At 43.0% G+C, this 16892-nt stretch overlaps 1 protein-coding gene across 1 annotated transcript in view; it reads right to left on the bottom strand.

The window, feature by feature from the left end:
• Positions 1-2920, bottom strand: part of LOC138850982 (vigilin-like) — a 39061-nt gene extending 36141 nt beyond the window's left edge. Inside the window, exon 1 of the mRNA XM_070081146.1 lies at positions 1150-2920. Coding sequence (XP_069937247.1) covers positions 1150-1350 — 201 coding nt within the window. The 5' untranslated portion in view covers positions 1351-2920. The remainder of the gene's footprint in view (positions 1-1149) is intronic.
• Positions 2921-16892: the final 13972 nt, after the last annotated feature.

The following is a 16892-nucleotide window of genomic DNA, read 5'->3' on the forward strand; positions in this document are numbered from 1 at the left end:
CTTACCTAACTTATATGTAACAAAGGTTGCCTACTTAGCAGATTTCTTCTCTGAAGTGAATTCGGTGAATATTTCACTCAAAGGAAACCTTACAATGCTGCACAAAGCTCGTGACAAAGTGGCAGCGTTCAAGTATAAGATTCAACTTTACCAGAAAAGAGTTGAGGATAGTGACAACTGTCTTCACTCAGATGATGACTCTCCTGGATTCTATACCAGATGCTGAATGCAGTTTCCGTGAGGAGATCTTAACTCATCGTTTGGCAGTGAATGACGCCATCTAAAGTTACTTTTCAGGATTGGACGACCGCTGTACTGATGCGTGTATCTTCAGACCCTTTTCAGTCAAGGATAGTGCCATCAGTGATACTGATGTTGCTGCTAAGGTAGAATTTCTTCAAATTCGCGAGGATTCTCAGCTGAAAGTGAACTTTTCTGAAAAAGAGCTCCCGACATTTTGGGCAAAGAGTGCAGCACGACTGTTCTATTCTTTCGGTGTGCGCACTGGCCAAGATGATCCAGTCCCCGTCAACCTATCACTGCGAGGTTCGATTCTCAGCAATGGTAACACTAAAAATGAAGCACTGCTCCTCGCTTTGACAGACTCATGGCTGCAAAACAATTTCGACCCACCACTGAGTGAATGAGAAATAGGTTTCGTATGATGTTCAACAGTTCTGTGGAATTTGCAGTGTTCTGGCATTTGTAGAGGATATGTGGATTTTTTTCAAGGTTTTTGTTCTGTGGTATTTTCAATAAACTATGGTCGTCCTATCATTTTATTTTATCTTACCTTTTCACAAGGTTCACCATTTCAAAATTTATTACAGGGGTCACGGTAATACCCTGAAGAGTCTCTGGGGGTCAAAGGACGAGAAAGGCAAAGAACCATTGCTCTAGCTGAAATTCAAGCGATAGTCATCACAATTTAAATGATCATGGGAATTCCAAAATCGGCCACATCCTTCATAATGCAAACACTCCCCTCTAGATTTCGATTTGCTAACCAGTTTATATGAATCCTTTCAGAAATATTACCTTGACTCCTCTTTATATCTTTCAATTTTTCCAGTTCACTGAATTCTGGCAAACAATGTATACCAAGTATAAACATTTTCATTAATGATATTATTGTCAGGACATGCTCACCTTGTTGATATTTGCACCACCTTTGCCAATGATGAACTTGTGGAACTTGTGGGGGATAGACACTTTAACCTGGTAATTCGTTTTGTGAAGCTCTTTTAACATTTTATTCAGGAGTTTAAAGCACTGGTCAACATCATTCTTTGGACCAATGATTTTTACAATGTCTGACAGTTTATCTGGAAGGAAAAAGTTTAAATTCATAATTAAAAGTGGACAAGATTCTACTTTAATGCTAAAAGAAATACATAATTAAGTCAAGTGATAACACTGTAAAAGCAACGTAAACTATAAAGGCAAGGGTTTGTGAAGCTTGGAATGAATTCGACATATTACTTCAGCGTGATAAATACTGCTAGTAGTGAATACATGCCTTGCTTACTGCTGGAAAATACCATTAAAACATTAAAGCACTTTTGGATTTGATAGGATGTTACACAAATAACCCACACATAAAAGAGAGAAGCTTACGACGACGTTTCGGTCCGACTTGGACCATTGACAGTCTGGTTGTCTTTGTTGTGGACGTTTCGCCATCCAGTGGCTGGCTGGATGGCGAAACGTCTACGATAGGGATGCCCGGGTGTTGCGCATGTGTCTTAATTTCATCTTGTCGGTATTATATACCATTCTTGTACTACTACTACTACTACCACCACCACTACCTCTTCCTGCCTATACATAGCCGTCCTGCTCCACTTCTGGTTAGTGTGACTTTGTCAATGGTCCAAGTCGGACCGAAACGTCGTCGTAAGCTTCTCTCTTTTATGTGGGGTTATTTGTGTATCGTTCCAGTCACGGTATTGTGCCTTTTTTTGTTATTGATAGGATGTTACATACCGGCAGTGAACACAGTGATCATTAACATCTGATTTATTTCCAGTCAGAAGGGACATTCTTCAGTTACTTCACAGAAACCAATTTGATTAGTGCGTCTGCACTAAAAATGTAAAGTTGACCACTTGTGCCTACACAGCTTTAACCTATAAAGCATTGTGATTTATAAAGGAATGCAATCATTTCATACGATGCATCAGCCACAATTATTATGTTTTAATAAGAGAAAAGTGGTAAACCTGTTAGGGTCATATAGCTAGGAGAAGATAAGTCAAGTTCCTTGAAACAAGAACTTTTCACTAACAAAAGCAAAATAATGCAAAACATAAAACAATAGTATACCATTTCGAGATTAAAAGCGGGAAAATGTTATTAACACTCTCCATTAAATATCAAACCTACTTAAGTAGGATACACGAGTTGAAATTCTGAAGTGGATCAGAGGAGCCAGTCTCTACCTGTCAATAACAGGGTGACTGTAAATGGTCCAAGTCGGATCGAAACGTCGTCGTAAGCTCCTCTCTTCTATGTGCGGGTTATTTGTTTATAACAAAATATTTTAATAGTTTATGAAGTATTGTGTATATGGCATCCACACATATTTGTAAAGACTGGAGTCTTTACAAATATTTGAGTTCCTGCAGGCTCAAAGAGAATGGTGAGGGCCAGCTGTTCCTCACTAGCCTGACAGGAAACGGGAGTCACTGCTCACCCAGTACCCAGTCACTGCTCACCCAGTACCCAGTCACTGCTCACCCAGTACCCAGTCACTGCTCACCCAGTACCCAGTGTCCCCTGTCACCCAGCACAAAAACATAAGTGCTCTTGAGAATATTACTAAGCTAAGTCTATTAAAAAAACATGAATGAAAGATACTTAGCTTCACGACAGCTCAGCTTCTCCATAGCTGCATCCGGGGTTACTTCTGTGAGGAAAACCGTATTATCTTTATCCCTGAACTTTGGGGGTACAAGTGATGAGTAAATAATTGCCCCAAAAAAGTGAATATTTCAGCATTTGTAACACTGGTAATTTAATGCTGAATGGATTTTCACTTACTTGGTTAGGCTCAATGGCCCACCCATTACAAGGTCTATTGGTAAATCTAGGCAAGGCTTGCCCCTAACTATCAGCTGCAGCCAGCCTAACTAGAAGCAGGGGTGTCTAGACTTACTGGGTATTTGTATTGGACCCAAAAATCTTCCCTGGCTTGGTAGGGAAAATTTTACCCCAAAATAGGTGTCTTGATTGATGTAGTAGTGTCTCTCAAACTGTTGCACTGTCTTTCACTCAGACAGGAATGTTTGGCAACGTGCACGTTACACTACACTATTCGAACCAAAATTAGTCTTTTGCTTCATGGTATTTTCACAACAGGAAGACCAGTTATACTTCACTGTAAAAGTTCTACCACGAATTTTTGATTCTGTCAAATAAACAAAAGTCGAGAATGCACTGCACAATTATTCTTTTGTTCAGGGGCTATGCCCACGTGACGCACATTTCCCAGTCCATTTCTTAGAGCAATCTGAGCCTCGCAGCGCACTTTGTTTTAGGGCAGGCCCCTAAATGCTGACTTCAGCATGATTTTACCATTGCTTAACATACTCACAGTATTCAATACAATATGGTTTATCTCTTATTATATTCAATACAAGATAGTCAATTTCTTATTATCTAACTATTGACTACAGTTTAATATTGTCCTACACTGTAAGTAAAGGGGTGCAGGGTTTTCCTATAATTTTACTGCTAAGATAAAGAGAGTCATTTTTGTTGTTTCACTCGTATTATGAATGTAGACTGTAAGCCTACATGGCTAGTTTTTATAGTTGCCACCAGAGGGCAAGCCTGGTGGGCATGTCCCTTCAACCCGCATCACCCTACCTTACTCTCACTTGACGTCCAGGCATCTTAGAGTCAATAAGGTGCCACTTCACCACTCTCTCCTCGGGGATGACCCTGTGGGCCATGGGCACTTAAAACATACTGTCTTTGTACCATGAACTGCAAACAAAATAAAAAGCCTCCGAAGCCTTATCATTTATTCCCGCTACCAAGTACACACATAACTATTGCATGATAAATGGTGGAAGTAGTGTTCAAAGCAGTTTGCCCAGAGAGAGGAAGGATGGGGAATGAAGACATTGTCTTCACTTCATCACCCCATACAAGAAATATCCGTCTCTCTACGCATTATCCTGAAGTCGTGTCTGCAGGTCTCAGCATCCAGACACTGGTACCAGCAGGATCTAGGCCGAAATCTTCCAAATTTCTTCGATAAATATATGTGGTGTCCCTGCAACTTCATCCTACAGCATCCAATGCTGTTTCAAGTCCTGTTTCAAGTTCAGCATCACCTGTATGGCTCTGCTGTTGTTGTTCAGCTCAGGACGACTATTTCAGCAAGTCAAAGGTGAGTTAGTGGTGATTTCTGTGCCCACTGTGGTCACTCGAAGCCACATGGATCACGAAGCCATGTGGATCTACAACCCAAGCCACATGCTGCCTGGCATCACCCATGAAGTCACAATGCTCTCCGTATCACTCCCCTGATGTCACGATGCTGCCCCACGTCATTTCACATCACCCATGATGCTGCCTGATGTCACCTCACGACGTCACCCACGATGCTGCCTGACGTCACCTCACGACGTCACCCACGATGTTGCCTCACGTCTCCTCGCGATGTCACCAACCACATCTGCCCAACATCACTCTAGGATTTCACCTTGTGATATTACCCACGACGTCTGCCTGACATCCCCCTGGACGTCTGCTTGAAGTCACTCCAGGATGCTGCCCGATGTCACCTCACAACGTTACTCCATGTTGCCCTTCCATCACCTCGCAATGTCACCCCATGACATCATGCCTGACATCACCACATGATGTCACATTGAGTGTTCTAGTCTATTAGTGAGCATTTTGTTGCAGTTTTGTTGGGAAAATTGAGAGAAGCTATGTCACATGTTAATTTCCTCTCAGTCAGTGTTCTCACATGTTCATGAATGGCTTAGTGTCGATTTTTGCACAGAAAAGTGTCATTTGCTAGTGCAAGCCATGTTGAACCGCATGTGTATGGTAGGTGTTTTTCGTGTGTCTCAACAGACCATTGACTGTTGACAGCTGACATTAGTCAGTCCCAGCATCAGCTACGAGCATCTGAGCCCCTTGTACAGAAAGCTCGCTTTGTTCGGCGCTCGTAGACACCCTCCTGAGTCGTACCTGCTACTGTTCCCCATTGAGACTCGTTCCACTTCATCTCCTGACCATCAGAGAGCTGTTATATGTAGAGAACCAGTCTGAGGATGCTTAGACTAACCTCTGCTATAACTCCAACTGTCGAGAGAATGACACTCATCCAGCCGGAGTAGCCCTGTTGGTAGACAATTGTCTAACTTATGTCACAGCTTCAGTGAGCAACCTGCACAAAGATGATGTCCCTTTGACTGCTAGCCAGCTCACTGCAGTATGGTTTATGCTGTTACAACTCCCAGACGTTCACCGAGTCGTCCCTGCCACAACTCCACACTCGCCGGCAGTGACAGTCCCAGCTACAGTACCGGTCGAGAAATGTCCTCCTGAGTCACTTGCCAGAAGAAGTCCTGCCCAGTTGCCGAGTACTGATGATGCCTCACTAGAAGGCACCAGCAGGTTGTGCCCCAGGATTAGTAAACCCTGCAGTGACTACTACGATGACTACTTCACCACTCCAAAGGAGACCGTACCCTGTTATATCACAGCTCAGCAGCAGCAATTTCTCCTGTGTTGCAGTATCTGTCCAGAAGCAGGAAGGTGTGCAGTGATGCCCATCGACGCTCATTGCCTTGGTTCACTATGTTTTTTAGCACATCCCACCTTATTTTTTCTTCCCTACCTGTAGGATTTTTTTCCCAATGTTCACACGTGTATATATATCTATCTATCTATCTATATATATATATATATATATATATATATATATATATATATATATATATATATATATATATATATATATATATATATATATATATATATATACATACACATATATATATATATATATATATATATATATATTATATATATATATATAAAATATATATATATATATATATATATATATATATATATATATATTTAAAATATAGGGAAGTACCACCTCTATAGCTGGAATGGGGACCCTCATCCTCAGAGAAGACAATAAACGTACCTCAGAGAAAACTCAAGGTTCTCCCCGGAGCTGTTTGAATATTTTCTTCTCCTACCACCCCCTATATATTTTTTCTTCTATGTGAACATTTATTAATAAACAAAATACATTTACAGAAAAAAACATAAACATGAATACAAATGCACAATGTATCAAAGATCATGAATTTCCTCCAGCTCCTCCGAGGCTGGACGTGAGCCAAGTATGCAGCAAGCATTTCCCCTCTGGATGGCGACGCTGAGGCGCTGGAACATGAAAGTGGCTGCCCTTGGGTCCCTGGTGGTGTCGATGAGTCTGGAACCCAATTCTTTAAGGAAACATGTGGCATTTTTTCCCCATGATCCCAAGGTCTCTGATCCCACTGGGACAAATTGATACTGTTGGCTAATGTCCCTGTACTTGCTGATCTTGTACTCCTCCCTGTGGTCAGCAGCTCCTCCCTGTCGCCCCACACTGTGATGGATATAGGTGTCAGCCAGTGTGGACACACAGGTATAGTCCCATGCTAAGAGCTTGCCATTCTTCCAAGGATAGATGGTGATCCCGTCGGGGCGGTTTGCTGGGTTGTGGGTATTGTTTGCTGCAAGTGATCGTGGCTCCCTCTCGGCAGGGCATCCAGCTGTAGCAAGGGTTCTCTTAATGATGTCGTTGACCTCATTGTGTCTTGCATGCCAGCCCTTGGTTTTGGAACAGTTAAGACCATGTAGACCGTATTGGTCTGCTTGCACTTTGCCGTAAATACACATATATTCTGTGTGAATTGGGGCAGCAAGGCGCAGAGCCACTGCAATACGGAGGGTCTTAGGGTCGAGTCGCGTTCCCATTGCCGATATGGGAACTGTTTGGAGGAAGTCCCCGGAGTGATGTGCACTCACAGCCTAAAGACGGGCAATCTCCCTATCTGATGTTGCAGCTCTGAGCATGTTGTCAAGCACCTTTTCAGCAATTGGGCTATCCCAGCTTGACTGTTTGTGAGCCAGTGCTGCACTAGGGTTTGGTGCTGGAGCAGCAAGAGTCTCCCATTCGGTGATGGCACTGACATAGCTAGGGTCTTCTATTCCTGCTGAGTCACTGAGGGTGTCAGGAAGAATTTGTCTTATCAACTCGTTTGATGCAATGGAAGAGGATAGGAAAGCTGGTAGAGCAATCTGGGAGGATCTGCGTACTCCTAGCCCTCCAAGCCTGACCGGAAGTGAGGCTTGCAACCACTGTCCATCGTCAAGGGAAAGATTCAATACACTCTCTAGCATGGCCTTCAGGAGAGAGTCATATTCCTTGAGTTTTGGACTGCTGAAGGCTGGGGAGCATCTCAGAAAATAGGTAAGTTTTGGGGTTGACAGGCACCTGGTGAGTAGGTAGAAGGCATCGTGTGTGTCAATGTCTTTCATCCTGCTTTCCATCGTCCGGAGGTCTGAGACTTTTTTTCCTAGGATCAGATCGATGGCATTGGACCCAAGAGGAGCACCGAGGAGAGTGCTATTGGCTGGATCAATGGCTCGTGCTCCTGGTAAAACGGTACTAATATTCTGGATCAACTGTTGATTGGTAGAAACTATTTCACATTTGGTGGGGTTTAAAGAAAGGCCCAGGCTTTCTCCCATGTCTTTAATTTTACTGATGTCCTCCAGGAGAGATTCTGTTGTGCCAGCTAGGGTACCGTCGTCCAGGAACCAGATATTGAGCTCGCTGGAGAGTGCCTCCGTGACTTCCTTGATGACCAAACAAAATAGAAAGGGGGCGAGAGGGTCCCCCTGTTGCACGCCCTCACACGAGTCAATTTCATGGTCCCCAAACAATAGTTTGGAAGTCACACTATAACACGATTCTATGAAGGGATAAAGGGAAGGGAAGTTTCTATAAACTGCTTGGAGAGCAGCATCCCTTCTGACTGAGTTGAAAGCATTGGCAAAGTCCAATTTGACCAAGGCTTTTTCATAGGACATGTTTTTGATATATACTCGTGCTGTGTGGGCAGCTGCTTCACAGCCCTGTTGAACGCCGAAACCGAGCTGAGTTGGTTTCAGCATTGCAGCAGCCTCTTGACTCACCCTTCTTACTGCAGCCTTGGCGACTAGGCGCCGAAGGGTGTTACCCACTGCAATGGGCCTGATTCCGCCATCCTTTTTCCGGAGGGCACACAATGAGGCACCAAAGAAAAAGGGTCTGATGGCCTCTGGGACACCGCCAGCCAGGCACAGGTTGGAAAATTTGGTGAGTTCAGACAGCAGCCTCTCTGAAACCTCACCAAGTGCTGGATTGAGTATTTGTTTTAAGTGTTGAGGCCTTAAACCGGTGAAACCTCCTGCTGAACCCTGTGGAAATGACATAGCAGCTTTATACACATCAGCATCCTGTAAGGTTAGATGTTCTTCGCCTGCTGCTATGTCAGGGAGGTCAATGTTGGTACTGGGAGCCCTGGGTGGATGTTTGTCCTTCAGAGCTTGCGCCGTGCTGACGTCCTTGGGAGCGATGGTATCCTCACTGGTTATAAGTCTCAAAGCTCCAATAGTATTACCCTCTTCTATTTTTTTGCTAATTTGGGCTCTGATTTTTGAGGTGTCGGGTGTCCTGTTGTTGGCATTTGCCCGGCGGGTGTTTGTCGCCCTAGGGGGGAGACCGACGAGGTTGTCATCCCTTGGGAATGCATTTATTGCCCTAATAACATGTGTTGCTAGTGACTTGTCCCTCCTTGGTGGGACAGCCAAACAGGCATTGCCAAAAAGCAGCAAGTTGTGCCAGGATCTGTTGTTTGAAGGAGCATCGTTGACTTTCTTCAGAAGGTCAGTGAATTTGCTAGCAGCTTGAGGGCGAGCTGCTTTGGGGATGTGTGTCAGAGTCCTGGTGGATGTTAATTTGATTGCAGATTTGAGGTCCTCTGTAGAGGTGAAGTCACGGTAGCTGTCAGCCCTGTCTGCTGGGGCTGTTGGTTGTTCTCATTTGGAGCTCTCCTGGAGCCTAGACATCTATTGTGTGCACGGATGTTGCCAGATGTGGGATTGAGTGCACATTCCCTGTGGCACACCCGGCAGATGCCTCGTGAACGACAGCTTTGGCTCTGTCGTGAAGATTCCTGGGAACCCGCGACTACTTGTGACATTGCTGATATCGTGGGGGTGGGAGGGCGCCAGCTGTGGGGTGACGGGTGAAGGGCAGCATGGATGCATGGGGGATGAGGGTGGGGGAGTAGCGAGCGGCGGAACTTGTAATTGGTGGGGCACTAAACGGCAACACCCTTGGTCAGGAAGTCAGTGGGCCTAGGCTGGGATGAGGGGAGGGGATCTGGATGGGGGAGGGGGGAGGGAGTGGCCCTGTGTGTTCGCTCAAGACGCACATCACTGACTAACTTTTGCTAATTGTTGTACACTTATTGTTCCATTTAGAAAAAACCCCTCGCCATTTGGCACACTAATCACCATGCTCACACTATTAACCGAGGTGTTCTGTTCACCATCCAATGACCGTGTCGTGGGCGGCCACTTCCTTCCCCAACCCACGACCCCGGCCGATCACAGATGTAAACAAAACCCCCTCCACACCTCCACTGCCAGGATCCCCTCACCACCGCTACTTCCCAAATCCCAACATGCACACTGCACTTTCACTGATACAGAAGCAATGGTCCGATGTAGAGGTTTGTCACAACTCTGTGATATATATATATATATATATATATATATATATATATATTTATATATATATATATATATATATATATAGTTATATATATATATATATATATATATATATATATATATATATATAGTTATATATATATATATATATATAGTTAGGTTAGGTTAGGTTAGGTTAGGTTAGGTTAGGTTAGGTTAGGTTAGGTTAGGTTAGGTTAGGTTAGGTTAGGTTAGGTTAGGTTAGGTTAGGTTAGGTTAGGTTAGGTTAGGTTAGGTAGTAGGTTGGTAGACAGCAACCACCCAGGGAGGTACTACCGTCCTGCCAAGTGAGTGTAAAACGAAAGCCTGTGATTGTTTTACATGATGGTAGGATTGCTGGTGTCTTTTGTCTGTCTCATAAATATGCAAGATTACAGGCATGTCTTGCTACTTCTACTTACACTTAGGTCACACTATACATACATGTACACATTTATTTATACACACTCATCTGAGTTTTCTTTGATTTTTATCTTAATAGTTCTTGGTCTTATTAATTTTCCTTTTATATCCATGGGGAAGTGGAATAAGAATCTTTCCTCCGTAAGCCATGCGTGTTGTAAAAGTCAACTAAAATGCCGGGAACAATGGGCTAGTAACCCCTTTTCCTGTAAAGATTACTAAAAAGAATAAGAAGAAGAAAATTGTCAAAGTGGGAAGTCTGAATGTGCGTGGATGTTGTGCAGATGATAAGAAAGAGATGATTGTGGATGTTATGAATGAGAAGAAGCTGGATGTCCTGGCTTTAAGTGAAACAAAGCTGAAGGGGGTGGGAGAGTTTCAGTGGAGAGGAATAAATGGGATTAGGTCAGGGGTTTCAAATAGAGTTAGAGCTAAAGAAGGAGTAGCAATAATGTTGAAGGATAAGCTATGGCAGGAAAAGAGGGACTACAAATGTATAAATTCAAGGATTATGTGGAGTAAAATAAAGATTGGATGTGAAAAGTGGGTTATAATAAGCGTGTATGCACCTGGAGAAGAGAGAAGTGTAGAGGAGAGAGAGAGATTTTGGGAAATGTTGAGTGAATGCGTGGGGAGTTTTGAATCAAGTGTGAGAGTAATGGTGGTTGGGGATTTCAATGCTAAAGTGGGTAAAAATGTTATGGAGGGAGTAGTAGGTAAATTTGGGGTGCCAGGGGTAAATGTAAATGGGGAGCCTTTAATTGAGCTATGTGTAGAAAGAAATTTGGTAATAAGTAATACATATTTTATGAAAAAGAGGATAAATAAATATACAAGGTATGATGTAGCACGTAATGAAAGTAGTTTATTAGATTATGTATTGGTGGATAAAAGGTTGATGGGTAGGCTCCAGGATGTACATGTTTATAGAGGGGCAACTGATATATCGGATCATTATTTAGTTGTAGCTACAGTTAGAGTAAGAGGTAGATGGGAAAAGAGGAAGGTGGCAACAACAAGTAAGAGGGAGGTGAAAGTGTATAAACTAAGGGAGGAGGAAGTTCGGGTGAGATATAAGCGACTATTGGCAGAAAGGTGGGCTAGTGCAAAGATGAGTAGTGGGGGGGTTGAAGAGGGTTGGAATAGTTTTAAAAATGCAGTATTAGAATGTGGGGCAGAAGTTTGTGGTTATAGGAGGGTGGGTGCAGGAGGAAAGAGGAGTGATTGGTGGAATGATGAAGTAAAGGGTGTGATAAAAGAGAAAAAGGTAGCTTATGAGAGGTTTTTACAAAGCAGAAGTGTTATAAGAAGAGCAGAGTATATGGAGAGTAAAAGAAAGGTTAAGAGAGTGGTGAGAGAGTGCAAAAGGAGAGCAGATGATAGAGTGGGAGAGGCACTGTCAAGAAATTTTAATGAAAATAAGAAAAAATTTTGGAGTGAGTTAAACAAGTTAAGAAAGCCTAGGGAAAATATGGATTTGTCAGTTAAAAACAGAGTAGGGGAGTTAGTAGATGGGGAGATGGAGGTATTGGGTAGATGGCGAGAATATTTTGAGGAACTTTTAAATGTTAAGGAAGAAACAGAGGCAGTAATTTCATGCACTGGTCAGGGAGGTATACCATCTTTTAGGAATGAAGAAGAGCAGAATGTAAGTGTGGGGGAGGTACGTGAGGCATTACGTAAAATGAAAGGGGGTAAAGCAGCTGGAACTGATGGGATCATGACAGAAATGTTAAAAGCAGGGGGGGATATAGTGTTGGAGTGGTTGGTACTTTTGTTTAATAAATGTATGAAAGAGGGGAAGGTACCTAGGGATTGGCGGAGAGCATGTATAGTCCCTTTATATAAAGGGAAAGGGGACAAAAGAGACTGTAAAAATTATAGAGGAATAAGCTTATTGAGTATACCAGGAAAAGTGTATGGTAGGGTTATAATTGAAAGAATTAGAGGTAAGACAGAATGTAGGATTGCGGATGAGCAAGGAGGTTTCAGAGTGGGTAGGGGATGTGTAGATCAAGTGTTTACATTGAAGCATATATGTGAACAGTATTTAGATAAAGGTAGGGAAGTTTTTATTGCATTTATGGATTTAGAAAAGGCATATGATAGAGTGGATAGAGGAGCAATGTGGCAGATGTTGCAAGTATATGGAATAGGTGGTAAGTTATTAAATGCTGTAAAGAGTTTTTATGAGGATAGTGAGGCTCAGGTTAGGGTGTGTAGAAGAGAGGGAGACTACTTCCCGGTAAAAGTAGGTCTTAGACAGGGATGTGTAATGTCACCATGGTTGTTTAATATATTTATAGATGGGGTTGTAAAGGAAGTAAATGCTAGGGTGTTCGGGAGAGGGGTGGGATTAAATTTTGGGGAATCAAATTCAAAATGGGAATTGACACAGTTACTTTTTGCTGATGATACTGTGCTTATGGGAGATTCTAAAGAAAAATTGCAAAGGTTAGTGGATGAGTTTGGGAATGTGTGTAAAGGTAGAAAGTTGAAAGTGAACATAGAAAAGAGTAAGGTGATGAGGGTGTCAAATGATTTAGATAAAGAAAAATTGGATATCAAATTGGGGAGGAGGAGTATGGAAGAAGTGAATGTTTTCAGATACTTGGGAGTTGACGTGTCGGCGGATGGATTTATGAAGGATGAGGTTAATCATAGAATTGATGAGGGAAAAAAGGTGAGTGGTGCTTTGAGGTATATGTGGAGTCAAAAAACGTTATCTATGGAGGCAAAGAAGGGAATGTATGAAAGTATAGTAGTACCAACACTCTTATATGGGTGTGAAGCTTGGGTGGTAAATGCAGTAGCGAGGAGACGGTTGGAGGCAGTGGAGATGTCCTGTTTAAGGGCAATGTGTGGTGTAAATATTTTACAGAAAATTCGGAGTGTGGAAATTAGGAGAAGGTGTGGAGTTAATAAAAGTATTAGTCAGAGGGCAGAAGAGGGGTTGTTGAGGTGGTTTGGTCATTTAGAGAGAATGGATCAAAGTAGAATGACATGGAAAGCATATAAATCTATAGGGGAAGGAAGGCGGGGTAGGGGTCGTCCTCGAAAGGGTTGGAGAGAGGGGGTAAAGGAGGTTTTGTGGGCAAGGGGCTTGGACTTCCAGCAAGCGTGCGTGAGCGTGTTAGATAGGAGTGAATGGAGACGAATGGTACTTGGGACCTGACGATCTGTTGGAGTGTGAGCAGGGTAATATTTAGTGAAGGGATTCAGGGAAACCGGTTATTTTCATATAGTCGGACTTGAGTCCTGGAAATGGGAAGTACAATGCCTGCACTTTAAAGGAGGGGTTTTGGGATATTGGCAGTTTGGAGGGATATGTTGTGTATCTTCATATGTGTATGCTTCTAGACTGTTGTATTCTGAGCACCTCTGCAAAAACAGTGATAATGTGCGAGTGTGGTGAAAGTGTTGAATGATGATGAAAGTATTTTCTTTTTGGGGATTTTCTTTCTTTTTTGGGTCACCCTGCCTCGGTGGGAGACGGCCGACTTGTTGAAAAAAAAAAAAAAAAAAAAATATATATATATATATATATATATATATATATATATATATATATATATATATATATATATGTGTGTGTGTGTGTGTGTGTGTGTGTGTGTGTGTGTGTGTGTGAGGGTGTGTGAGTGTGTAAGGAATTCGCGAGAGCAGGAGAAATATACACAAACAGTGATCTATGGCTGAAGGAGACTCGAACCTACGAACCTTAGGACAAGGTACGCAGTGCTTTACCAATCTACCCACACTGGACAATACCTTGGCGTGTAGCTTGTGCTACACGTTTGATCCAAGGCAGCCAGCTTTCAGGGAGAAGGCTTACAGCTTTTCATCTCATCCCCTGCATGCCTTACTAGAGATTTTAACAATGCAAGGAATTCGCGAGAGCAGGCGAAATATACACAAACACTGATCTCTGGCTGAAGGAGACTCGAACCTACGAACCTTAGGACAAGGTGTGTGTGTATATATATACATATAGAAGTAAGGGAGGCGGGTCAGTGGCTTCTCAAAGGATGCAGCCTTTTCACACCTAGGTGTGAAAAATCGCACCTATGTGATAATGACCCTTTTGGCCCAGTGCCGTGCACCCGTCCGCGCACCCGCCCACCCGTGCCCACGCCTGCTTGTGCCCGCGCCCACCCATGCCTGTGCCCACCCCCGCCTGCCCGTGCCCACCCGCGCCCGCGCCCACACACGCCCGCGCCCACCTGTGCCTGCGCCGCCCCTGCAGCACCTTCTGCAGCATCGTCCGGATCGCCTCTGCCCCCGAGTTCTTTTCCAGTTTTTTCGAATTTTTCTTTAATTTCATTTTTTTGTGCTCCCCATCTCCTCGGATCAACACCCTTCCCCACACCTCCCACCATCCACTTCTACCCTCTATGTCTAAATACTCCTGCTCTACTTCCTTGGATCAAGACCTCCCTTTCCATCCCCCAAAATTTTCATTTTCTTATATTCTCCACTTCCTCGGATCAAGTTTTGAGGTTCCCCCTATGGGTACCCCTCCCACTTCCATCTCCCAATATCCTCTAAACCCAATATTTCTTCTCCACTTCCTTGGATCAAGACCTCCATTCCCCCCCAAAAAAAATTCCATTTTCTTGTATTCTCCAACTCCTCGGATCAATATTTACCCTCCATCTCCACCCCACCTCCCACCACCCACTTCCATCTCTCATACTATCTAATCCCAATATTCCTGCTCCATCTCCATGGATCAAGACCTCTTCCCTCACACCACCCTCTAAACCCAATATTCCTGCTCCACTTCCTTGGATCAAAACCTCCCTCTCCTGGCCTGGTGGTTAACGCTCTCGCTTCACACGGTGAGGGCCTGGGTTCGATTCCCAGCCAGAGTAGAAACACTGGACGTGTTTCTTTCCACCTGTTGTCTATGTTCCCCATCAGTAAAATGGGTACCTGGGTGTTAGTCGACTGGTGTGGGTCGCATCCTGGGACACTGACCTAAGGAGGCCTGGTCACAGACCGGGCCGCGGGGGCGTTGACCCCCGGAACTCTCTCCAGATAAACTCCAGATAAACTCCATCTCCCCCCCCCAAAAAAAAAATTTCCATCTCCTTGAAACCACTTTTTTCTCGATATCAATAATACAAAGATTTTCCCTCCACTTCCTTGGATCAAATTTTTGGGTCGATGCAGGTCTAAACAAGTAACTTCTTCGCATGCATGACGTCACCCCACCTGTGTTTACTCAGCGGTCAGTGACGTCACATGATGACCTCACACACACAAGCCAACAGACAGAATCAGGTCTGTCACCATAACAACCTCAACAACCCACAATTATAACCTTTTTTTCAGCATCTCTAGTTCAACAATCCCCACAACCCACATCATTTTCCATTTTATTTCACAATTTTTCCCCTTTCGAAACAAATTTTTTCATAAATGACACTAATACACATTTTCACTCTTAACCAGAATAACCCAAATAATTCCTCATTTTCGTTAATACCCACAACAATCCACAATTTTTTACACAATACAACAAAAGATTCATTCTCCTCAAGCCTAGACATCTGCCGACTGGCAAGGACTGCCCAGCGAGTCTTATCTGACTGACCTCAGATACAGATCTCAGGTCAGACTCACGAACTAACCTTCTCTCTCTACCTCAACAATAACACTCATTTCTACCATACAGAGATTTTAAGCCTAGATATGCTTACTCAATCCATTATTTTAAAATATATTCACACAATATCTTTAATTTCAGTAAAATTCCAATATTTCATTAAAATTCTAATACAATCTTCTTCTTACCCCTTCTCCACAACCCCCAAACCTTACCTCCTCATATCCACCCACTCATCTCCCAACACTTCACTCTTCCCACAACATCTCACAAGCCACAATTTTCACTCATAACCCACAATTTTTCTCGTTTTATCTATTTCATCAGAAAAAGTCACCACAACACTTACAACTTATAACTACTTTTCGATAAATTCACAAGTCACAATTTTACATATTACGAAGTTAGTACCCACACAGACACACACACACAAACAAACAAACACACACACACACACAGTTGCACACACACACAGTTGCACACACACACACACACACTTTTTCTCAGTAACTGTTAAGAAATATTCTCTCACCAACTCCCTTTAACTCAGTACAAAACAACCCCAGATTACTTTGAACATCATCAAAACATTCTCATACAACATTTGAATACTCTCAAACATCGTTTGAAGACCACCTTTTCTCAATATCTCTTAAGAAATATATTCTCTCATGAACAACTTTTATCATCTCATTACAGAACAACCCCCAGATTACTTCGAACACCATCAAAACACTCTCATAAATCATTTGGATACTCTTGCACATCATTTGAACACCTTTGAATAGTCTCAAACGCCATTTAAGTATCCCAAATACGCCAATGAATACTACCAAAACACAACCAAAATCGCCATAAATTAAGATCAACATCACCAACTAACACCCATTTTCACACAAATCCCCTCAAATCACTATAACCAAGATGATTACCAATTTCTATGATTACACTTACCACCAACTAAGATAAAACATGTGTGCAATAAAAAAAAAACATGAACACAAACCAAACACACAAACACTGACAA

This window comes from Cherax quadricarinatus, unplaced genomic scaffold (genome assembly GCF_038502225.1).
Source record: "Cherax quadricarinatus isolate ZL_2023a unplaced genomic scaffold, ASM3850222v1 Contig1844, whole genome shotgun sequence".
Classification (NCBI taxonomy): domain Eukaryota; kingdom Metazoa; phylum Arthropoda; class Malacostraca; order Decapoda; family Parastacidae; genus Cherax; species Cherax quadricarinatus.